We start from the raw sequence: 25,413 nt of genomic DNA on the forward strand, positions 1-25,413 counted from the left end.
CTACAGTCTACTTGATTGATTGATGTTTTCAAGGATTTAAATAAAAATCAAAATTTTATTTAAGCATCGTTTATTATTTTTTATTAATTATATAACTAAAGTAATGTTTCATGTACAAAGTCCGTCCAAAACAACAATAGTTCTGTCAGGCACTTGTTGCAACTTAAAATAATATTTCTAATTATTAACAAAATCTTTCACACCCATTTTTTTCAGACTATAACTCAATCATACACTTTTATAGTATACAGTTCAATAGTTCCACTAGTTATTTAATAAAAATTCTTCGGATTTTATATGACTTTAAAGATAAGACACGTGGCATTTCAGCCCTTCCGAGACTGTTGGCACTGTCTACCCCGTAAGGAATAAAGACTTGACTATAGTTATGTATGTATGTGAAATGAATATTTTTAAAGAAAAAGTTTATTAAATAACAAACAATTTCTACTTAACTCATTCTGCATGCTCGAGGTCAGACGTTTTACATTATATACTGTAAAACCCGTAAGACTAGATAATAATAATAATAATAAATATATACGGGACAAATTACACAGATTGAGTTAGCCTCGAAGTAAGTTCGAAACTTGTGTTACGAGATACTAACTCAACGATACTATATTTTATAGTAAATACTTATATAGATATACATCCAAGACCCAGGCCAATCAGAAAGATATCAATAATTTCTATACATTGGCGAAATTACAGCGTCAAAATACAATTCCTTGAACACTTCAATATTCTGAACATCACAAGACATTTTTTTAAATATCAATTTTAACAAATACTGTTATATGAAAATGTAACAGAAATCCATTATTGATTTCATATATGACAAATTTAAATAATACAGGTACATATTATTTGAAATGGCCGAGATAAAAAGAAAGGGTGCGCGTTTAATAATAATACCTTTATTATTTTCCTGTACAATTTGCGAAGTTAAAATTTAACCAATGATTTTTCCATACATCCGCACGCCGTAAGTCCCGGTTGCATCCTCACCACTCTGGGGAGGAGCCCCGGGTCCGTCTGTGATCACCAGAGATCGGAATAGGTAGATTGATTTTATGTACTTGCATCATGAATTGCCATAGAAAGCATAACATGGATAAGCCTCTTTTCCGGGATTCCATTTCAGTACTTACAGTAAACTACATTGTCCGCGGGTAACATAGGACTACAATTTACGTGAACGAAGTCGGGGGAAAACAGCTACCACTAATATATTCTTCATCCCACTTGTAAAAATTCCGGAAAAAATCTTAATTATTTACAAATCCCGCAATCCCGGACGGAAGCATGTCCATATTAATATATACGTTTCAGTTCATTGACCCCAATTCAATCTACCTATTTCCGATCTTTAGTGATCACTATCCTGGATAAGGTTATTTTAAAATCAATATAATATATTTATCACTTACAATATTACTGACTATATATCAAAATCATGCCGCGTGATTTCCGGTTATATGGAATAGGACCACTCCATATCCTTACCATGGATGTTGTAAAAGGCAACTAAGGGAAAGGCTTGTAAACTTAGAATTCCTCTTGTAGGTGTTGAGTTAGCAACCTGCCACTATTTGAATCTCAATTCCATCCGCAAGCCATACAGCAGAACATCCTCTTTCACTGTTGCCGCTGTATGTATGCATATGTGTAATGTATATATCAAAATCACTATCATACAAATCACTACTGCTAGTATTTCGGTGTCTTGTAACTCGGCTCGTCCGAATTCTGCGGGGCCTTCCGCTTTTGTATGATGTTCTGGATCTGCGAACAAAAATTTATCTATGTCATCCATAATTACAGTTGATTAAACAAAATATTATACTAACCAAAATAAATGTACTATAGAACATATACGCTCCTACTTTATCTGAAAACACTAGTACGGCCGTCCGCGTAAAACGTTAAATGCTGTTTATGTCCGTTCCTGTGGGATTTAGAGAAATCCTCTCTCAGAGTAACCCTAGACCACATAAGGCACATGTCAAAGTTCAAATCTATAGACCCGCTGGTATGAGGTATGCGTGGTTATTTCAGTCAATCAGTCTATGAAATCTATATACAACTACTAGCAACTCGCCCCGACTTCGCACGGGATGTATTTATAGATGCGTGATTGACCTGCACTAGCACCTAGGTCATAACTGAAAATCAGCGTATTGCTCTATAGCAATAAAATCGTTGAGTTGTGACCTTTTTGTATTGCTGCAACTCACACCCTAATTAATTTGTATTTCATATGAAATTGTAAATTGTGTGTACAAATCAAATAAATGAATTATCTATCTATCAGATATAACTTCCTCAAAAACCCTCTTTCCAAAATTTTAAACAGGATCAAAATCCGCCCATACTTTCCGAGTTTAGCGCATATATACAGAGAAAAAGGGAAACTTTATAATATGTATTAATAGTGATATCTTTTCATACTTTTTTTTTGGAATATTTTTGCGGTGGATTCAATACATACCTGTTGCCACTCCCGGTCCAACTCTGCCTTCTCGCTCTTGTCTTTGGTCTTCCTCGTCTTCCGACCGTCTTGCGTTTTCACGCCGTACTGGAAGGCCGCTTTCGGCAATGCCTCTTTACTACTCATGTACGCTGAGTATTCTTCTTGAGTGTCGAAATCCCAACGACCTGTATAATAAATTCGCCATTATTATGTGAATAAATTTAAAGGCATTCTAAAGATTTGTTCTTTATTAGAACAGGCTACAAATATGTATATTAAAAGAAGATAAAAAATTATTAATAAGATAAAAAGACTTTAAATAAAGTGGAACAAAATCGATTTTTTATATGTACTGTTAATTATCTGGCAATTTTAGATTACTTTTAGTTTGTTTTGTACAGAAACTAAATAAAATGCTTTGGGATAAAACTCATCTTCGTCTTAGACAGCTTCACCTCCTTGTTCACTGAGGACACTTCATTTGTACTTGACCTAAACTCGAAACATGGTACATTTGAATTAGTAATAAATACCCCTTATATTCCTACTACATATATTCTCACCAATAGGTCCCTTCTTGTTCCCGGCGTCCATCTTGGTGTAATCCACTTCATCATCAGAGTCATCGATGGCGTCGTCCATCTCCCTCAGTCCCGGGTAACACTCGGCGTATCCCTCGGGTTCGGCCGCTAAGCGAGAGAGCAGCGCGGCTGAACGTTTGTCTCTCTCTTCCGCGGAGGGGCCCGTGCGCCGGGGGAGGGGGCCGGGAACTATAATTTGAAGATTGAATTATTTATTTGGTAACGTATATGTACTCGTATAACGTATAAAGCAGTTGCTAAATATCCTATGGTGAAGTTTCTTTTTACTACGCTTTTATTAGCTTGGGTTGTATGTATGTATGTATGTATGTATGTAACGGAATCTTTGAGCTTAATTTTCACTGATTTTTAAACGTCTGATCAACTTGGAACTTTGCACACGTATCAAGGACCGATGACAATGCAATATTTTGATAAGAGTTTCTCATTATCCTTATTAAAACTGCCAGGATTAATAAATTCATTTTTAGATCCTTCGTATGAGAGTAAGAGAGACAGAGATAGCACCAGTGCCAGTAATCTCCATACAAGAAACCAAGAAGTTCTGACGTATAATGAGTCAAAAAGATATGTAATATATTTCCATATAATGTTACTATTAACCTGAGGCTTCTTTATTTCATCGCATTGCTCCATTTAGAATTACCATTAGAAACCATAGTAGAATTAGTAGAATATTTTAAAACAATAAAAAATATATAAGTAATAAAACAAAAGTAATAAATGAAAATTGAACAACTAAATTTACAATAATACAAGAATAAAGTTACTACCTACAGAACTTTGCGATATTTAATACGTATTTAACATATTAATGCAATTCTTGAATTAACATTAGGTACCTTTTGCCTATTTATAATAGCAACACTGTAATACTCGTTTGGAAAATGAGTGACAGTTTTTTATGTCAAATAAGTTTTGCAGTAAGTTTTGATTGAATTCGATTCGAACACCTGTAAACTTTCTTTCTGTTGTTTTTTACCGGTGCCTGTGTATTTACCTATTTGCACTTTGTTTTGTGCTGATAACTTGTCGTTATTTGGAGTTTGGAATCTTCCGTTGAGTCGAGCTTTGTTCTTCCGGATATTCGTGTGATTTTATCATCTGAGATTGGACTCTGACTGTGTTTACTGTGTTGTGCAGATATTTTGAGATAGGACTCCTGTAAAAAGTACCTTATTATTTGAGATAGGAGTCCCAAGTTTGTGTTTGTTTTTGTGAAAGACAGATTTTACAACAAAAGTGCCACGATGTCTTCAGATAAACTTTGTTGCGTTCCTGGTTGTAAAGGCAGTGGAGGTATGTTTGAAATATTTTTGTTCCTGTATCAATCTGCCTCTTAATCTTGTGGTTTGATTCCTGGCAAGGCCACAATCGAAAATTATTACGTTTGCTGGATAGTCAAAAATATTATTAACAGTGATTTATCACTATAAAATTCTTTTCAACTGGGTTTAACAATCATCATACATACATATAATCACGTCTATATCCCTTGCGGGGTAGACAGAGCCAACAGTCTTGTAAAGACTGATAGGCCACGTTCAGCTATTTGGCTTTAAGATAGAATTGAGATTCAAATAGTGACAGGTTGCAAGCCCATCGCCTTAAAAAGAATCATGATGATGAGAATATTATGAGATTTAATCCAATCAGGCCACATATAACTTTAAGAAAGTTAGTTGTGAAAACCTCCGGCGATGGGCGCATGGTTGCGAAAGTCTTTTCTAGTAAGATAGTTATACCAGAAGTGTTAACTTCCAAAAAATAATTGTATAAAAAAACTAAAAAACTACCCGTTTTATTGCAAATCGAACTAAAAAATAGAAAATAAATAATAGTTTAAAAAAAAACTAAAAAACTACGCTTTTATTGCTAGTCAAACTAAAAAATAGAAAATAAAAATTAATGACAAAGGAATTCAGTAGTAGCAAGTCGAACAATCAGTTATAGTCAGTTGTAGTAGTAATTACCTCGGATTAAAATTATAACAAAATTAAATTTATAAACAAAACAATTTAAATCAGAGTAAAAAGCGTGGGGTGCATTTTACTTCATTTTCATAACTCTCTTGTCATAAATATATGCTAATAGAATGATTTTAATATTTACTACATCAGGCACCCCACGCTTTTTACTCTGATTTAAATTGTTTTGTTTATAAATTTAATTTTGTTATAATTTTAATCCGAGGTAATTACTACTACAACTGACTATAACTGATTGTTCGACTTGCTACTACTGAATTCCTTTGTCATTAATTTTTATTTTCTATTTTTTAGTTTGATTAGCAATAAAAGCGTAGTTTTTTAGTTTTTTTTAAACTATTATTTATTAATCCTAAGTACTGAACACCCAATGTCAGAGTGGATTCCAAAATATAGCTTATATTTTTATCAAATGTAACTTACTTTCAAGGATTGTACTAAAAAAATCTAATAAACTAAATAGACGTAGATAAGATGAACAAAAGTTGTGAGGGTTCAAATAAAAAGAAGGAAACCTTTCGAGAAAAAGACAGGCAGTGAATGTGCGCTTCGCTTGCTTCGTGAGGCGAGGGGGGCACTTCCCTGACCCAGATACAAATGCCTTACCATCATCGTGTTCATCCCGAGCGGCGTTGTCGAAGTACCCGTCTCTGGGGCGCTCCTCGCGTCTCTCGTTGCGGCGCTCCGCCACGTACTCCCCGATCTCGCCGTAGATTGAATCGTCCGCGCGACCCTTCTCATTCGCCTTGTCCTGTGTATGACACGAATAAATTAATACATAGACATTGTTGTAGGTCCGTGTGGTTCCCGGCACTTAGAACCATTCCAGTTCTTTCGCATGGATTTCACAAAAGGCGACTTAAATGAAAGTACATTCATATACTTATTGCAAGCTGTTGATCTGGTAGTGAAAGACATATTTAGTGTGTGCCCCATACTTATCTTCTCATGCAGATTGAACGTCAGACAAGGGTAGGGCTAATGAACTTGGGATTTTTTTTGGGGATGGGCTAGCAATCTGTCACTATTTAAATCTGAATTGTATCATTTAGCCATACGTGGATTTCCAATATACGTGTCCGCGTGCTCGTACGCATCGCCTTTGGTGCGCGATAGAGTGACGGGAATGTCGCTGCCTAGAGCTGAAGGGTCAGTACAAGTTTTACTCGATCAAACGCGTCGGGCAAGTGAACGCGAATTTGTATGGAATTGCATTAGTGCCATCGCGTTACCACTAGGTGGCGCTGATCGAATCACATAAAACTCGCACTAATCCCTGTATTGAGACAGCAAGTGAAAGGAGAGGAACATCAATACTACTCACCTTGGTCTTCTTCAGCTTCCTGTGTCGGCCGTGCCTCAGGTAGGAGAAGATCTGCGCCAACTTGTCCAGCACCACGTCGTTGGCGGCGGCGGCGGCGCCCGGGTCCGCGTGCTCGGGCACGTCGGCCTTGCTGCGCGTCAGCGTGGTGGGGATGTCGCTGTCCAGAGCCGTCTCTTCTTCCAACTCCACCACGTACGCCATGCGGCCGGGGCCGAATAGTTCGTTGCGCGGGATCTTCTTGCTCCTACCAAAAATATATGATTATTGACAAATTTGTACAACACAAAGACTATAATTGACGACGATACGTTTGGAAAGTATGGTGGCGATATTATTATTATTATTCGGTGGCTACTGTTTCTTCTTTTAATTTGTAGTGGAATTGAATTAGCTGAATAAAGAAGTTGCTGTAGGTACATAAAGAACTTCTTTTTTACTCTTATGTTTTTTCTTATTACTACGCTTTTATTTTTTATTCAACAAATGGTAATGGTAAATTAAATACTTACTTCTGTTCCAATATCATATTGAATATGTTTTTCCCCATTGCTGTCGTGAATTGCATTTCTTCTTCCTAAAAGAATAAAAACGTCTTTTAATTTAACTAGAACATTATCGAACCGAAATAAATGAATATCAAAACCATGATTCGATGATTATTCCAAAGACGAAAATTTTCCATTAGTTGTGGTGTAATGAAGAGTTTTTTTGTATTTCATAAAGAAAATCAGACTGAGATCTTACCACTACTTCCTTCTTTTCTTTGACCGGCTCCACGGGGGCGGAAACCAGCCGCTCCATCTCCGCTTCTTGCTCTTGTTCCCTGGTTTGAATTTCTGAGCGCACCTACAAATATTTTACATGCTGTCATTAAATAAGCCATAAAAACTTATGTTCTGTCTATAGACTTACAATCATGCTAAAAACAATTTTATTGAAATAAATAATAAAATATAAATAAATAAAATTAATAAGTAAATTCTAACAAAAAACAGTTCTACTGTACAAATTCTTTGTAAATAGTTGTTTGTTGAGTGTTTAGAAATTGGTAACCTTTTTTGCATTAGTGTTTTGTATTAGTGAGAACCTGAATTGATCATTTGTTTCATATATGTGGCACAAATTTTTGTAAATGTTCGTTAGATGTCTAAATAAATAAATAAAAACAAACATTACAACAAGACAAAAGAATACAAAATTAGCTTCTGTTTGTCTAAAATATACCTATAAATTCTCCATTCATTTTTTTGGCTTACAAGTAGGTAGACATCAGTCATTTACAATTTTACTATATGTATGGATTATACTTAAAATACAGACTACCTAATATCTTACCTTCTGTAATAAAGCATAATCTAGTCCTTTCACCAAGTGAGTGTGCTCCATGTCACCACCAAGGTATTTTGATTCCTGAAACAAATATCACATAGCTTTGAATTATAATCTCTAGACCCTTTATCACATACACGCGCAATTTCAAGATTAGTTCAGTAGGAAGGTAACAAGTGAAAAAGTAACAAAGAAACTAATTAGTTGAGATTGGGATGTTACAAACCTGAATCAGCTGTCTTCTCCTTTCCTTTGCGTCCATACCCGATTTTAAATCTGGAGCTACAGCCCTAAAAAAATAAAATAAAATTCATTACATTTGTGGGCAAGTGCCAGACAGTTTGCAAGCAAGAAACTAGTTATTATTTTGCTTTTGGTGGCTTCAATAGTAGGAAAGCTAATCCTAGTACCCAAAGTGTAGTGGCAGAGGGTGCAATTGGGTCACTCCATGATGAGAAAGAAAGATAGCACTACTTCAATAACCAAATAATATGCTATTGATAGAATTTCAATGGTACTTATAATGCATACATACATACATAAAATCACGCCTCTTTCCCGGAGGGGTAGGCAGAGACTACCTCTTTCCACTTGCCACGATCTCTGCATACTTCTTTCGCTTCGTCCACATTCATAACTCTCTTCATACAAGCTCGGCGGTTTCGGGTACTTTTGACCTGACCCTTTACCAGGACGTCCTTAATTTGATCAAGATACGTTCGTCTAGGTCTTCCCACTCCGACCTTTCCCTCCACACTCTCCTTGTATATCTGCTTAGTCAACCTGCTTTCATTCATCCTCTCCACATGACCGAACCATCTTAACATACCCTTTTCTATTCCTGTAACTACATCTTCTTTCACATCACAACATTCCCTTATCACGCTGTTCCTTATCCTGTCACTCAATTTCACACCCATCATACTCCTTAACGCTCTCATTTCCACTGCATTTATTCTGCTTTCATGCTTCTTTTGCCATACCCAACTTTCACTCCCATACATTAATGTCGGGACCAACACGCCCCTGTGCACAGCCAGTCGAGCCTTTTTGGATAGTTTCTGACTGCTCATAAAGGCATGCAAAGCTCCATTCACCATGTTCCCCGCGTTCACTCTCCTTTCAATATCACTATCATACTTGCCATCTGATGTAAACTTTGATCCTAGATATACAAACTCTTTCACTTGCTCCACTTTTTCTCCTCCAATCAAAATATTACATGCTGTCATTTCTTTCTCCATTTCAAAAACCAGTGTTTTAGTTTTACTTACGTTCACTTTCATTCCTTTCTCTTTTAAAGCTTCATGCATACAGTTTACCATCTCCTGTAACTCCTCCGCTGATGACGCCAGTATAACCTGATCGTCGGCATAGAGCAGACATTTGACGAGTAACTCATTCATCCTTAATCCACTTTTAGACTCTTTCAAATCTGTCAAACAGCTATCCATAAATAGGTTGAACAGCCACGGTGACGCAACACATCCTTGCCTAACGCCTTTCTCATTACTTACAAGTACTTATAATGATGCTTATGTAATAAGTTTAAATAGTTTAAACAAGACTGCCCACCCAATATCATCCCACCTCCTCCTGTAGATTTCATAGTAGATAGTGCAAAAAACAGGCAGCAGACAAAATAAAAATTATCAAAAATGAAATCTTTAAAAAGCATGATAAGTATAATCTGTATAGGTGATAGTAATGGTGGTTTTTAATGTCATTTCTGTCAAAGTGCTGGGAACCACTGGGAACCACACAAGCATTTAATGTTAGGAATGTCAAATAGCCATAGCCATGCCATTAATATACATTATAATTACATACCTATAAGCACTACTAGTGTTGCTGGTGGGATCCACAGGCCCAATGTCATTATTTCCATCTCGCCTCTCTCTTGCTCTGTCTCGGTATTTCTCAGCAAGCTCTGCAAGCTTATTATCTTCCTGCTTTTTCAATGCTGCATAGTAGGATTTCTTTTTACGACGCAATTCACTTTTGTTTTCTGTTGGTGGAGGCATAGACCTGAAATTAAATGATAAATTAGTTAAGCGTGGGCTTAACCTAAAAAAATCTTAATGACTGACAAGATAAAGCCAAGGATCAAGATGCAGTAATTCTAGTTCTAATCATGTTGAAATCTGGAAAGTTTCCCAGAGAAGTTCCTAGGAAAACCTTGGAGCTCAGATAAGCTAGTCCTGCTAAAATAGACCACAATCAGCATTATTTTGCTTCTTGTGTATACTCAGATGGCATGATTGAAGCTGATCTAGCACTCTATACACAGGCCATAATTGAACGAACCATCACGTAATTGCAAAACATATCTTTAAAAAAAACAAAACACGTCTTGACAAATGAAGAGGTACTTAAGCCAGATAAACAGTTTATCTAGCTTAGGTACGTCAAGCTCAAGATCGAGTGTTCAGCAAGCAATTGCTATATTAACATACCCTGCATTGGCCATAGCCTCCCTTACAGAGCCGGCAGGATGCGCGCCACCCGAGGGCGTTGCTCGAGGGGTCATTAGCAGCTTCCTAAAGTCGTCATTTGTAAGTCTTTGAGACGCAGGAGTGTCTTCCACATTCCTGTGTTCATCCATGATTGACTTCCAATGATTTCACTCTTTTACACTCAATTAAAATAGTTTCTTGGAATTATTCTTAAAATCTTAATTTAATGATCTTGTTCTGTAAGTGAATGCCAAATATTTAGTGACTTTCCTGTTGTTTGTTACTATTATGAAATAACACAACAGTAAATCGAAGCAGAGCAGCAGGCAGTCAGGCAGCCCAGCACCACCATTTTTTTGACATTCGATGTCACTTAATTTATTATTTTGACTTTGATTGACATATTCTTATTATGGACGCCGTATTGACATTTCTCCTATTTCTCTGACAATTAACATTACTCAAGTAAACAAATTAAAAAAAAATTACTTAAAGTACATAAATAATTATTCTATATTTAAGTCTGTGACTGAAGGTAAAATTACTCCTGAGAAATTAATTAATGTTGGATTAAGGCAATCATGGTTACCAATCGGTGGACAGACTTACGTCCGTAAACCTTAACGTACCCACAGAAAAAACGAAGAGTACCGTAACCGAAAAGTAATCGTCTTTTCCATATCTAACACTAAGGTACGATACCGATACTCCAAATACGTGGTACCTTATACCTATGTGTACATTCCTACATACATGTAATCACGTTCATATCCTTTGCGGGTAGACAGAGCTAACAGTCTTAAAAAACTGAAACTTGAACTTGTTTAGGAATTGCGGTTGCTAACACATCGCATAAAATAATCCGAATGTCGTATTGGTCGTCTTTTACTACAACTTTGGGTAAGATATGGAGTGGTAATATCATAAAAGCAACACGGCACTATAAATGAAAGGTTTAGCAATTTCATTAGGTTTGCATTAGTGCCATCGCGTTTCCACTTGGTGGCTGTGATCAAATCACATACAAATTCGCGTCTACTTGCTCGACGCGTTTGATCGAGTAAAACTCGCACTAACCCCTCTAATAATAGTCAGCACGCTAATCAATTTCGATGAACTTAGTATCAAGGGTAAAAAAGCCTTAAGATGTTGGGAGGAAATGCGGGAATATCTAGTAAATCTGAAATAAAACACTGTAGACTTTTGTAACACGTTTGTAATGCAAAGTACAATAAAATATCCCCACTTAAAAAATTATAATTGTCTTATTTAATAGGTACTAAAAGTGCCCACAAAATAGTTTTGATTCATATATTATACTCACTATTCTGGTATCATATTTTTATTATAATAAACAACATTATCTTATAACTTATTAGTGATTCAGTTACATAATATCAATTAGGTATGTAACTGAAGGAGAATAAAATAATTTATCCAAAAATAGCATGGAATGTGGTCCCCTTATAACCAACATTTCCAGTTGGCTCGTCTTGAAATGTTATGTACATTCTGAAAAACAAAGTGTTATTAGAAGTCTGTTAGTAGTAGATCATGGCCAGTGGAAAGAAAGAGACTATGTCATTCCAAATAGGTGTAATATTAGTATATATGCTACATTTCAAACAATGCCAGACATTAATATCCCCAAACAATGCCAGACATAAATATCCCGATAAGAATCAATGCCTACCAGCAAGGTACATATTCAAACAGTTGCATCATTCATGAGAACAAAGTTGATTGTTAATCATGAGGTCACATTACCAACCTCTACTTCTCAAGTTATGTACGTACATTGAATGTGGTCGAAGCAAAAGAAGTATCCCTGGATTGTGGCATTAGAAAGATGTAGTCTCTCAAGAAGGAGGTGTGGTTTTATATGTTCCAGTAGTAGTCTTCTTGCCTCTTGAACCATATGTCTGGGATGATTCCCCAGTCAGGTCATGATGGAAAATATTTTTTTTCTTATTGTCCTCGAGTATTTTATGTTCATCATGATGATAATTAAATTTAGTATTGTGAGTTAGTATCTCAATATAAGTTTCGAAGTTACCTAACTAGACCAATCTGTTTTATTTGCAGGGACAATTTTTATGCAATAAGTTTAAACAGCAAGAACATTTACATTTAAGTACTTATTATATTAAATTAGGTGTCTAATTTTTGGATTCCTAATTTCTAAGGTCAGCTTGATTTTCAATAGTCTACTATTAGTAATTTAGCAGTTTACCTGTTTGAACAGAACAATGTTCTATTTATATAAGTTTAGAATTTCTTTACCTGTCAGAAGAAATCCCTAATTCATTAGCAACTAATTCAAACAAAATCTTTGCATGTTTCTTATTCTGTTCAACACCAAGACCGCCAATGGACATGAGATTGGCAATGCCGCAGGGCTCAGAACTACCTCCAAAGCTCATCATCACATCTGGTATGACGCTCACCACACAGTACTGAAATCATTACTCTATGCTCAGTTACAAATCTTAATAAATCATTCATCATTAAGCCTTGCTGAAACCTATGCCTTTTCAGTCATTTCAAGACTGTTGGCTCTGTCTATTCCTCAAAGGATATAGACGTGATTATATGTATGTGTGAAAATGATCGACTGATTGACTAAAAATCAATGGAGACTGATAGATCAGACCAAGCAGCATTAAGTCCACCTTTTGTACATTATTTTGTGCAAAATAAATAAATGGACAGGAAGATGGACAGAGAAAGATCTGGAGGTATATAATTTGGCATCAATAAGCTAAACAGGTGAGTTTGGTGTTTTGACTCTTTGCAAGACTGTTGGCTATGTTTTCCCGAGACTGTTGACTTTGTCTTCCCCCATTAAGGGATAAACATGAGTATATACATACATACATATAGTCACATCTTTATCCCTTGCGAGATAGACAGAGCCAACAGCCAAAAAGACTGATAGCCCACATTCAGCTAGTGGCTTAATGATAGAATTGAGATTCAATATATTATGTATGTAAGATCAGTATATTATGTGTTTATATGTGCACAGCTTTTTATTACTGTCAAATAATTTTGTTAGCATATCTATCATAAAGATAACTAAATAGCAACTGCGTGATACCAATTTTTCTAAATATTAAGCAACCCAGAAGACTGCATCCAGAGATCAGAAGCCTGTGTCAGTCATTATGACTGACCTTGATGCATTGTTCAATGTCAATACAAATATATGTACCTAAATACTTACCATTTTTTAAAATTAAAGGTTCCTTTTACAAGTGGCATAAACTAATGGTGTTTGTTTAATGTACCATATACATATAATAATCAATCATTTATTTTGGTAGAAATGGTGAAAAATTAAAAATTACCCTATGTCCTTCTGTGTGTGTATGCAAAATTTCATGGGAATCGGTTCAGTGGTTTTGATATTATTATGAATATATAATGTACCCAAAGACACTTTCACCTGTCATGTGTTTATAATAGTATGGATAAGTATATTTAATGGATAGTATGGATAATTGTTTTTATTTATGGAATCCATCTAGGACTTCTTTAAAGGTGAAATAAAAATAAATATGACGTGATTGTACATACCTGCTCAGGTTTTCCAAGAGATTTAGCCAAAACAGAAACAACTTTGGCCACAAAATCCTGCGGTATCTTATTTCTCGGTAAGTTTGTTTCAATTCTAAAATGAGGCATTTTATAAATTCTTCTTTATTTTCGATGACGCACGGCGGTCGCAAAGTCCTAATGAAACAAAACCAAAGTCGGAGAAACTCCACACAATTATGAGAAAAAAATTGGAATTTCAGAAGACAGAAAATATCAACCTAATCCAGTAAAAATAGAACATGACAGCTGACAGTTGACACGACAATGAGAATTCGAAAGCTAAGGTCTGTGTCAAAGAGTACATAATCGTTTACGCTTACGCGGTCGTACCTTGAAAATTCCTGTGGTATCTTGGACAAAGGTGTTGTCATACTATAGGCAGAAAGTCAAATTACAGGAGATCAAAAAATTTTTTTTGTCATTCACTGTCAAACAAATCAAATGTAATCTTATGTTATTAAACGACCAATTTAACCCTTAACTACCTAGCATATATTTTTGTCACACGAACACCTACCAAAGGTCTGAGGAACCCCAGAATAAAAAAAATTTTTTTTTTGTTAAATATTAAGCAAGGGTATAAACTTGAATAAAAATTATATTTGGTGCATTATTATTATCTTCATTAAAAAAATAGGAAAATGAAAAATCAACAAAATTTATTTTTAACTTCAATAATTGGCATTATCTCTTATTTACGGCTTACTTTCTAACAGTTTGGCCAGAACTACAGACGGAAGGTGGACGAAACGAGTCGTAATGTGGAAGGGACCTGTAGGAAAGAGAAGAAGGGGAAAACCACAACAAAGATGAGTCGATGACATAAAAGGAAAAGCAGGAGAAAACTGGTACAACAAGGCAAAAGACAGAAAGAACTGGTTACAAATGGAGGAGGCCTTTACCCTAGAGAGGGGTTCTCATTCAAAAAAAAAAATAATAAAAATAAATAAATAACAAACTGATAATGAAATTAATATAAATCCATAAATTGAAAATACTTAATTAACATACTTTTATAATTTGAATGCGAAATGAATAAGAATCAATGAATTGCATGAAACTAAACAAATAATGTAGCATGAAATGAGAAATTTATTTATTTAATAAAAGGCTTTTTATTATTTATTTATTTATTTCTAACAGTTTTAGAAAATTACATACACAAAAAATATTTAAAGTAATAGGCAATTATTCTTATATTTTTTATATAATTCAATTAACAAGGAATTTAAACAAAAATAAAATCTCTCAATAAAATAATTAAACAAAATTGCACACGCTAAATTTAGAGCTTTTCGCGACAATTAGAACAAATTTTATTTGAGCATTCAAGGCAAATGGACGCTTTGCATTCGAAACACATGAATTTTGCGTTTCTTTTTGTATTCACAAGTAGAACAATTTTAACGAACTGATAATCTCTCTTCAGCAGTGCTAATGAATGGAACAGCTGCTGGAGGGGTCACGCTGATCTGGAGTATGCGTTGTATACTAACACATATATCTCGTTGCAATTTCACGTGCCATATGCGGTCTTATTAGCTGTTCAGCAAGTTTCTTCAAAAACTTGAACCTGCTTTCAATCTTCTGTCCTAGTGTCTGCACAGACAGGTTCAAAACATAACAATTTGAGGCAATAAATATCAAGTAATCTGTAGAATATTGCCAATGGCGACGACTAATTCGAGCACCTTTGGTCTAGTAGATCTACTTCAATTTTGGTTTGGTTATAAAATAATATGATCTCCGGTTTCTTCGTCACTTCGTTGACACCCATAAAATGGTGCATTCTTGAAACAGTGCTAGTTGGAGAGCTAGTGAACCTTCCGAGTAACGGTCTTCCTGTAAGGTTAGAAATGTGTAGAGTGATGATTCATAGTACACCAAGGCCAAAAATCATGACCTGGCAGGCATCTGCCCTGCACGTCATCAACACTTTTATTTCTTAAAATGTAAAATACATAGAATAAAAAAACTTCCTGCTGTAAGCTTCAAAATTTAATATCAGCTATTTTATTTATTGATAATTATAAAAAAAAATTGACAGGCGATTAGAGTAAGCAAAAGTACCTACCAGGTGCATCGAGAACTGCACAGTTTAGGAAGAAAAATAAACTTTCTTCTGTAAAGTTGAAATTTAAGTATATGTTTCAGTATATCATTTAAAAGAAATGTGTACAATGACAGGCGGTTCTGAACAGCATAAGACCGTTAAGGGTTAAGTTTATATAATATTTGAAATAAATAGATCGTGGTAAGTGAACCTCCTCCTCATAAAAAATCGCTTCCGGTAAAGAAGCGTGATAATAATCCCGCAAAATCGTTAAGCGTTCCACATTTTTGAAAGGGAGACTAAACGCACGCCCATCACTGCCCATTTCGTTCCAAGCTTAACGTCGTCGGAGGAGCAATTCGTCACAGCTCCGACCTCGGCTGTGTCGATTGACAAAGACGGGTTGCTGTCGCCTTCGTCGCCGCCAAGATCTGTGCGAGGTAGAGGGCGGCCTCCGGCACGCTTGGGGTATGTGGGGCAGCCTGCTCCGCGTCGTCCTGTCCCTGCGTGGAACTTTTTTTACACACCTTAGGACGCTTCTTGCAAAACTTCTGATTTAGGGAGGGCGACCATCGCCCTCGAGTCATGCGCTTTGTGTATCAGATCTTTGCTGGTACTGGTAATAGACCCAGTAATTATATATTTCCTAAAGCAGAAAGTTGATGCGTGGGCAGCGCGTATTGTCGCTACAGAATTGATCGATTTCAGCAGAATCATCTCTTTCAAAGTGAAGAAAAAGGTGTAACGAAAGTGGGAGATATCGCATATACATAGATACGAATAAAGTTATAGCCTTCTCTCAAAACGGGTGTAGGGTTAAGTCCCGTGGTACTAAAGAGCTACTTATTGACATGACCATTAGCCAGCAGGTACGACGGAACTCTCTGTGGCCTGGATTGACTATAACAAGGCCTTTGATTCAGAGCCACATTCATGGCTGAAAACCAGGCCAGTGCCTTCAGTTTTATCTCGTGATGTCGAAAGAGATCTTTTTGGTACTTACCCGTGATACATAAGCCAGCTCTGTATAACGATTATTCCTTTATTATTATTAGTCAACTCTTACAACAAAAGGGTGGAGTTTAAATCTTAGGTAGTCTTACTAAAAAGAGAATCAATCTTTTTAATCTAGCGAGAACAACAATTTAATATTTTTTTATGAAGGTAGCTACAATGTCAATAACAAAATCATGTCATATTTATGGAACGAATGACTTTTATTATTATAAGTCTATCATCAACTAGATAATACCTTAACAACAATTTAATATTTTTTTATGAAGGTAGCTACAATGTCAAAAACAAAATCATGTCATATTTATGGAACGAATGACTTTTATTATTATAAGTCTATCATCAACTAGATAATACGTTAATCAATTCTTAAAAACTATAGTTAATTATAACAGAAGAAATGGGTTCAACAAAATCAAAAAATAAAAGAAATGTCTCCCGTGAAAGGTACGGTATCGATTAAATTGTGTTCATTTTTAATTGCTACATGAATGTCAGTTAACCATACAAAGATTTTGTCACACTAGGTAGGTATACCAGTTTAGTATTTGTTAATTAAGGTTATGTAATTTAAATGAAAACTTGTAATATTAAATTAAAAATACTTCCGACATGAATTTTAAGCGCCCTTTAAAAAGTAAAAAACAAATGAAACTTTCGCGTCCTTGATTTATATCGAGAGATGCCATATTTATTATTCAACAGCAGCTGAACTTGGCCTTTTAGTTTTTTCGAGACAGTTGCCTCTGTTTTCTCCGTAAGGGATAAAGACGTGATTATATGAATGTATGTATATACCTATACGTTTTTGATTTTTTTGTCAAAAATAATAAATATGGCATCTCTCGATATAAATCAAGGACGCGTAAAATTATTTCCTTTCTTTGGAGCAAACCATTTTCGATACTCATAAACTTGCTCATTGCACAGACAGTCCCAAAAAAATTAAAAAGCCACCGCACCGTCAGCTGTACTGTATGGTTAAGTAGGTTGCCAGCTCATCGCCAAAAATAATCCCAAGTTTTTTAGCCTATTCCTTAGTCGAATCTTATGCCATCCGTGGGATAGATGTGGAGTGGTACCATTCTAACCTACTGAGAACCACACGGTATATAAATTAAGAAATGAGATTGCAGGGGTTAATAATTTTCTTTATCTTCCTTTTTTAAATTGAATAAATTTAATATAAAATCAAGGTTATCAGCTCCTACTCGGAGGTAGTCTCATAAGTCGGATTGTTCTAACACTATTAATATTAGTCAAACTCATTGCAGCAAGTGCTGCGGCTACAACAATTTTTTGGGGTTTCGAAAGTACAGGTACTATACGACCGCCTACGTCGACATATATATTATAACGACTTGTCTAGTTAGACTCTCATGACAGTTGTAATATCGCTTGCTGAAAACGAATGGGGTAAAAGTGTTCTTACATAATCTCGTGCTTTTTTACACTTCTGATTTTTTTTTATTTTAGCAGTTGGTAACACAGTGCGTCTAAAGTCGGGTAATTCCAATTTTCCACTACTCGAGTCGTTTATGGACAGACACGTATATATAAAATCGCACTGCATTATGCACCTACAGTGTTTCTATTCTGCGTGACGGAGTTTTGGCGATCTAAAGAAATATTTAAGGCTCATTATATACCTAGTTATCGGTTCTTATCTTGGTACACTTTTTTATCTACCTATCCTTTGTTCTGTGCTGACGGTCGATCAAGTGGTTAAGTGAAATTGTTTCGTGGTGATATTTGGTCTTTTTGCGAAAATTTAATTGTTCGTCATGGGCACGGAACAATCTAAACCTTCAGAGAGATATCCGCAGCATGTACCTCATTACAGAGAACGTCAACCAAGGTAGGTACCTAAGTGCTTTTGCTTTCCATATTTTTAACTGCTCTCTGCCATCTTGGATTGTTATACCCACCTATTACCTACCTTTCACCGTTTGCACGTGAATTATATAAATTTACATAGAAGACAAATCACACAGATTGCTAATCCCATAATTAAGGTACATACATATATATATATCACGTCTTTATTCCCTTACGGGGTTGACAAATCCAACAGTCTCGAAAAGACTGGAAGGCCATGTTTACCGTTTCAGTAAAAAATACATACATATGTAGTTACATATATGATATATATGACTGTTGAAGTTGTGATTATATCATTGAGATAGTATCTCTCGTAACACAAGTCTCGAACTTATTTATTCACATCATATCACAACATATCTTGTTTTAGTTTTAGTTAGTTTTTTAGTCATGAGGTAGACATACCAACAGTCTAAGAATGACACCAAGCATTTGTCTGATATCATGAGTTCTTCAATAATTTCTCTAAAACTTGTGATGGTTAAATAAAAATTAGGCATCTACCTACCTACTTAACTCTTTAATACTTTCTTACACAGTTACTTAACTCTATTTTTAATTCTTTTCAAGAAAATGTTCTTTGTTTCAGGAGTCAGTTCTCTGAAACAGATGTAGCTGAGTTACTGGAACGCCAGAAGCAACATTTTGACCAGAAAATTAAGCAACTACAAAAGGAACAAAAAAGTCCACCAGCTACTACTACCCAACAGTATGTAGAATTTCAGATATTAATGATAATGTTCTATTTTAACCCCTAATTTTTATTAATTAAGGCATTATCCACCTAGTCATCCATCATACCTGCGGAGTAGCATGTCACGCATGCGCAGGTTTTATTGCGCAGACAAAGCTGCGGGTAAGAGCTGGTTTATATATTATGATACCCGTGTGTAGGCAGGGTGGGTTGCCAGTATTATGAATGTGAAAGTTTGTAAGGACACTGCGCCCTGTAACAAACACACACACACCATACTTTATAAGGGTAAAAATTGGACTATTGTCTGTCTCCAGGCTGTATCTAAAAATCTGTTTTGGCTAGAAAGCTGAAATTTATGCAAAAATAATAATATTAAGGGAATAATACAAAAAACCTGTTTTATTTATTTTAGTTGTAATTTTTTTTAATAATACATTTCAAAATAAATAAAAGGGAGGCCCATACAACAAAAGTAATTTTAAGCAATTTTTAAGTTGATTTTAATAAACAGATAGAAATGTGAATATAGCAAATAAATATTATGATGGCAGGAGTAGAAATAACAAACTTGATGATGGTAGGGAACCCTTCAACCCTTCGTGAGCTATCTATTAGCAAAAAGAACATAAATACCTAGTACTTTTTAGTTGATGATGATAGACGTGTGATAGGCAGATGCGGTGAAGGATTTTATTTTAATAATAAGAAGATTTATTTTGATACTTACTTACATACTTTATATGGTTTATAACATGCAATATGTAGTGGCATTTTTTTAAAGATCTCCATTTGAGTATGGTGCTGGGAGCAGCAACACTGCTGGCCCATCATCGAGTTCCCACCAGTCCACCTACAGTCCGCGAGGCGTAACACCCGTTCAAATAAGCCCTCCAACTACGTGAGTTGAATATAACACGCAATGTGGCTACAAATACAGAAGGTTTTATGATTATCGGAAGGTGTATCTATTAACTTAAGTATGGCGCAAGAAAATACTTACTTCAAATCACACACCATAGTTTAATGATGTTACATACATAAGGTTAAGGTTTCCGGCACTTTTGAAAAGAGCCACTCCATACCTTCCCCATGGATGTCGTAAAGAGATAGGCCTATAAACTTGGCATTCCTCTTGTGGGCGATGGGCTAGCAATCTGTCACTATTTAAAACACAATTCTATCATGAATCCATACAGCTGTATGTGGTCTTTCAATCTTTTCGAGACTGTTGGCTCTGACTACCTCACAACTCACAAGGCATATAGACGTGACTATATGTACGTCTATATACCTATACCATATGAAGTAGGCAGAGCCAATAGTACAAAAAAATCTGGCCGGCGTCCATAGAATTTTTTTCAACTTTCGTGCCGAGCACTTAAGGTAGGTACTCGTTTTAATTTCAGTTCAGAGAGACTTAGGACTCCTTACAACTACACTCACACGCAGCTGAAGCAAGCAACGGGGCTTCAGGCCACCACCTTGTACCCGAATTTGCAAACCGCTCAGGCGCAGAGCAATGTGGCCCAATCTACTTCGGATTTTGTCTTTGTCAGTAATACCGGAAATGTACAAAGGTAATTTGCTTCCCTAAACATTATTGATTGTAGAAGAATTAAGTTCTGGTCTGGTAAATCTGACGTTGAAACGCAACTAACTGATGAGTGTGACATGATGTTGATTTCATCTATACTAATATTATAAAGCTGAAGAGTTTGTTTGTTTGTTTGAACGCGCTAATCTCAGGAACTACGGGTTCGAATTGAAAAATTCTTTTTGTGTTGAATAGACCATTTATCGAGGAAGGCTATAGGCTATAAAACATCACGCTGCAACTATAAGGAGCGAAGAAATAATGGAAAATGGGAAAAAAAAACGGGGAAAATTATTCATCCTGGAAGGTTTCAATGAAGCCCAAAATAACTATTCCACGCGGACGAAGTCGCGGGCACAGCTAGTCTATACTAATATTTTAAAGCCGAAGAGTTAGTTTGTTTGTTTGAACGTGCTAATCTCAGGAACTACATACTTATGGTCACGTCTATATCCCTTGCGGAGTAGACAGAGCTAACAGTCTTGAAAAGACTGAATGGCCACGTTCAGCTATTTGGCTTAATGATAGAATTGAGATTCGAATAGTGATAGGTTGCTAGCCCATCGCCTAAATAAGGATCCCAAGTTTGTAAGCCTATCCCTTAGTCGCCTTTTACGACATCCATGGGAAAGAGATGGAGTGGTCCTATTCTTTTTTGTACTGGTGCCGGGAACCACACGGCACAGTAGTAGTAAGTAGTATTTATTTAATCTTACAGGTGTGTGCCATCGGCTCCTCCTGCACCTAGGGTGCGCTCGACTTCAAGGTAACTAAACGTTCGGAAATACCCTAACTGAATGCTGCTATTCTAGATTCATGTTGCTAGCTAGATAGGGTATTCCCTTCATAATATTCTACAATTTAAAAACTTAAATAATTGAAATCTATAAACAAGTCCTGGCAGTGTCGCCACATAGTGATAGAATAAACTTAATGTGACGAGGCGCATCCGAGTTACTCTTTTTACTTATTACTTCACATTCTCTCTCTCTTTCTTAATATTTACGTGTTCCCGGTTCCCTTTTTGAACGATACCAGCCACTGCCTGCCTACCTCAACTACACATTTATTATTCTTAGCTGGGCAGTCTTCACTTCAAAGATCGAGAACTTTTAACTGATAAGCAAAGATTTATCAGCGTGTTACCAACATCGATCCGCCTTCGGAATTTGTTGCATTACTTATTTGTTGATATGGCAGTTGTACTAGCGGTATGCTATACCCATGCTTCTGAGCCGTTTGAGCCTATTTTTATTTTAAATTAAACGTCATCATTCACATTTATAAAAACCCTCAAAAACTATTGGTCTCTACAAAAAGAAATTAAAACTAAACATGTAAATAAATGTCTTAAAAATAAATTATTTTTCTAGTAGGTATTAAGATCAAGTAAAGTACAGAGTTGACGAGATCGCTCAGCTGAATGAATTCGTTGAACTCTGAATCTTACGCGTCGCTTTTCCGCCGGCGGGAGTGATATGACGTATTTAGGATCGTAGATTTTGATACTTTTATTTTTTTTTGTATTTTCTGAAATATGAACCGATATTTTTCTTTTAACTTTTTTAAATATCCTTTAGATGAGTACCTACACTTAACAGTTAAATTTATGCAGTTGAATTAAAAGTCACCCTGTATACAGTTCTGTATGACTGTTATAACTAGGAGTCTGTATCTACGCAACTAATTTGGTTGTTCATATTTAGGCCTCCCTCCCGAGAGCCAAACTCCAAAAGGGACAGCGACAACGAGATGAAATGTCCTACTTGCAAGAAAATGTATGGACTGACCATATTCCAGTGCGCAAAAGGGCACAGCTCTTGCCATGACTGCAAGCGATACCGATCCTGTGGGTTGTGCCATCAGCCAATCACTGATATGCGAAATATCACCCTGGAGGCGCTTATTGCTGAGGTAAGTAGGATACGCATCAAGTTTTTAACCCTTGCGGGGTAAACAGCGGCATTAATAACAAAACTGAAAGCTACGTCTAGCTGGAAGACTAGGTAAATGATGTAGTAATTGACATTCGGAGATCAGTCCCTACGTCGCCAGAGATAACAAAAAACAATACTTCCCTTAATCGTTGAACTATAATTTTTTTTATTTAATTTAAACATACCTTTTTGAGTTATAAAATTGTAACCGACCGATGTCGGTATTTAAATTTAAAAGATATTGCTAAAAAATCTATATGTGGTGTAACTACCTATGTATACTTATATCTACATCTGAACATTTATTTGACCTTTTATGATGATCTTTCACGATATTTATTATTTTAGATGAAAGTTAAATGTCCAAACGAAGAAGAGGGTTGCAATCTATTCATGAAGATGGCGGATATCGAGAACCACGCTAAAGAATGCCCATTCCGAGAGTTGCCCTGTCCACTAGCCCCTACTTTTGGATGTTTTTGGAAAGGTAAAACCACTGATAAAAGTATAAGTAATCTTTTATAGTTACACATTCGCGGAATAACAAACTTAGTACAAGTACAGTTAGAATAGCGCGCTATGATTGAAAGGAAAAATTATCTGAGCAGTTGAGTGCTCAGATAATTTCGCGCCATACAAAAATTTGAATTCTGGGCAGGTAACTAATAAAAGTGGTAATATTGTACGTACGTACGAGGAGCGCTTTTGTTTTGTAAGGTGTGACATGGCAACATCTCTGTCACTGTAGCTAAAATGTATGAAACAAAAGCTTTCTACAACTCTTTTTTTTTTCTACCTTCCAGGAAAACTATCTCAAGTCGCGCCTCATTTCGACCACGTTCATCCTATGAATCGCCAAGCAGCCGTTGATACCGAAATGACCTTACCCAACCCCCAAAACAACTGCCACATCGCCCAATTGGTAATCATCGGTAACTTTAACTTCGTCTTTCATCTGATTGTCTCCCAAGAAAAGAAAAATATGTACTTAGTTGTTCAGCTAATTGGAACAAATATTAGCGCTTCAAAATGGATTTATGAAATTCACGTCTACCACAAGGGCCAACCACGCAGGAAGTACCAGTATTCTGATATTTGCTATCCCATTAATACCAGTATGAACGAAATAATGTCAGAAGCTAAATGTGCTGTACTTCCCTTGTCTTATGCCTCGACTTTTGTATGTGATAACAAGATAAATTACAAGTTCTACATTAAGAATGAAAAGCCTTTTGGAAGAAATAACAGAGGACGCGGCGGACACCGCAAGTGAATTTAATGATATCATTGCCAATCTTATGGATCTATCACAGTACACTGCTTAGATCAAAGATAGGTAGTGATATTTATGCAAGAGCGTTTTTTTTTTCCTTAAATTTAGTATTTACCGTCAGTATTTCTTTTTCTTTATTTTCTATTATGTATTATGTTTCTTAGTTTTAGGACAATCAATAAAAGAAATGATAATTAAAAATATAATATACTGATTTTTAATTGTAATTAAATATTGCATTTCTGTCTTTTTATAATGTAACTGAATTTACTTTTAGTTAATAAGAATGTATGAGAAAAATAATGTAACCATAAATAATAATAATATGGAACTAAGTGAATTAATTATTGGGATATGAAAGAAGACAGCCTTGTGTTAAATTACGTAGGACTAATCAGAAGCACGGCCTATTTAAATTTGTAAGTCTATAATGTTCTCAAAAAAACTCACTAAGTTGAAGATAAAACTAATTAATCGAATTAGTGAGAACAAACAGCAACTGATTCTGTTTAAGCATAGGATGGCGAATACCAGATTTCTTTACATTATGCGTAATGCTAGTGTGGCCAGGTCATTGGGTTTACCGCTGGCAACGTAATTAAATGGTAAATGGGAAGACCAAGCTCGTAAAAAAATTAAATTTTAGGTAGAATATAGGTGATATAATGCTGCAATATTATTTGTATGATTTGAAAGTATGTAATTGGTAACAATTTGTAGCGGTCGATAGGTGATTACATGAAGAGAGTTATGAATGTGGATGAAGCAAAGGAAGAATGCAGGGATCGTGGCAAGTGGAAAGAGATAGTCTCTGCCTACCCCTCCGGGAAAGAGGCGTGATTTTATGTATGTATGTATGTATATTATATATAATTAGTGTTGCATATTTCTATAACAATTATCATTTAAAATTTAAGATTTCTTGGGTGATTTGAAACTAACATGGTAACATTTTGTAAGCATATTGAATTTATTGCCATAATTTTGGATTTGTCTTTATGAATTGTATTTGATTTTATTCAATAAAACATTTTGGAACATGTATACGTATTTATTTTTGTTAGTCGAGATGAGATACACAACAAAGACCATAAAAAGAATTTGAAATAATAAATGCTATAGAAGCAGTAAGTGCTGGTAAATTTGTCGTTGCAATAAGTGGTAATGAAATTACCACAATAACTTTTTC

The 25,413-nt window shown here is 35.6% G+C and overlaps 3 protein-coding genes across 4 annotated transcripts; 1 reads left to right on the forward strand and 2 right to left on the reverse strand.

Moving 5' to 3' along the window:
- Nucleotides 1–69: 69 nt before the first annotated feature.
- Nucleotides 70–10,540, reverse strand: LOC106129892 (protein Red). Its single transcript, XM_060950582.1, has 11 exons — nt 10,176–10,540; nt 9,550–9,747; nt 7,946–8,009; nt 7,726–7,800; nt 7,135–7,236; nt 6,900–6,964; nt 6,391–6,634; nt 5,673–5,817; nt 3,040–3,246; nt 2,495–2,661; nt 70–1,788 (listed from the first exon to the last, which is right to left on the reverse strand). The coding sequence occupies exons 1-11, from the start codon at nt 10,322–10,324 to the stop codon at nt 1,714–1,716; spliced, it is 1,491 nt and encodes a 496-aa protein (XP_060806565.1). The 5' UTR covers nt 10,325–10,540; the 3' UTR covers nt 70–1,713.
- An 833-nt stretch (nt 10,541–11,373) lies between these two features.
- LOC106129895 (macrophage migration inhibitory factor) lies at nt 11,374–14,036 on the reverse strand. Its single transcript, XM_013328591.2, has 3 exons — nt 13,755–14,036; nt 12,459–12,631; nt 11,374–11,687 (listed from the first exon to the last, which is right to left on the reverse strand). Exons 1-3 carry the CDS (start codon nt 13,860–13,862, stop codon nt 11,609–11,611), a joined length of 360 nt encoding a protein of 119 aa, XP_013184045.1. The 5' UTR covers nt 13,863–14,036; the 3' UTR covers nt 11,374–11,608.
- Nucleotides 14,037–18,352: 4,316 nt separating this feature from the next.
- Nucleotides 18,353–25,266, forward strand: LOC106129936 (E3 ubiquitin-protein ligase Siah1). Of its 2 annotated transcripts, XM_013328649.2 has the most exons (8): nt 18,356–18,700; nt 19,313–19,432; nt 20,202–20,318; nt 20,827–20,997; nt 21,733–21,780; nt 22,721–22,928; nt 23,300–23,438; nt 23,755–25,266. In XM_013328649.2, the coding sequence occupies exons 1-8, from the start codon at nt 18,627–18,629 to the stop codon at nt 24,222–24,224; spliced, it is 1,347 nt and encodes a 448-aa protein (XP_013184103.2). In that variant the 5' UTR covers nt 18,356–18,626; the 3' UTR covers nt 24,225–25,266. The 2 variants fall into 2 exon arrangements, with proteins under 2 accessions (XP_013184104.2, XP_013184103.2); XM_013328650.2 differs by lacking the exon at nt 20,202–20,318 and having other exon boundaries at nt 18,353–18,700.
- Nucleotides 25,267–25,413: the final 147 nt, after the last annotated feature.

The sequence above is a fragment of the Amyelois transitella genome, chromosome 22 (assembly GCF_032362555.1).
Source record: "Amyelois transitella isolate CPQ chromosome 22, ilAmyTran1.1, whole genome shotgun sequence".
Classification (NCBI taxonomy): Eukaryota; Metazoa; Arthropoda; class Insecta; order Lepidoptera; family Pyralidae; genus Amyelois; species Amyelois transitella.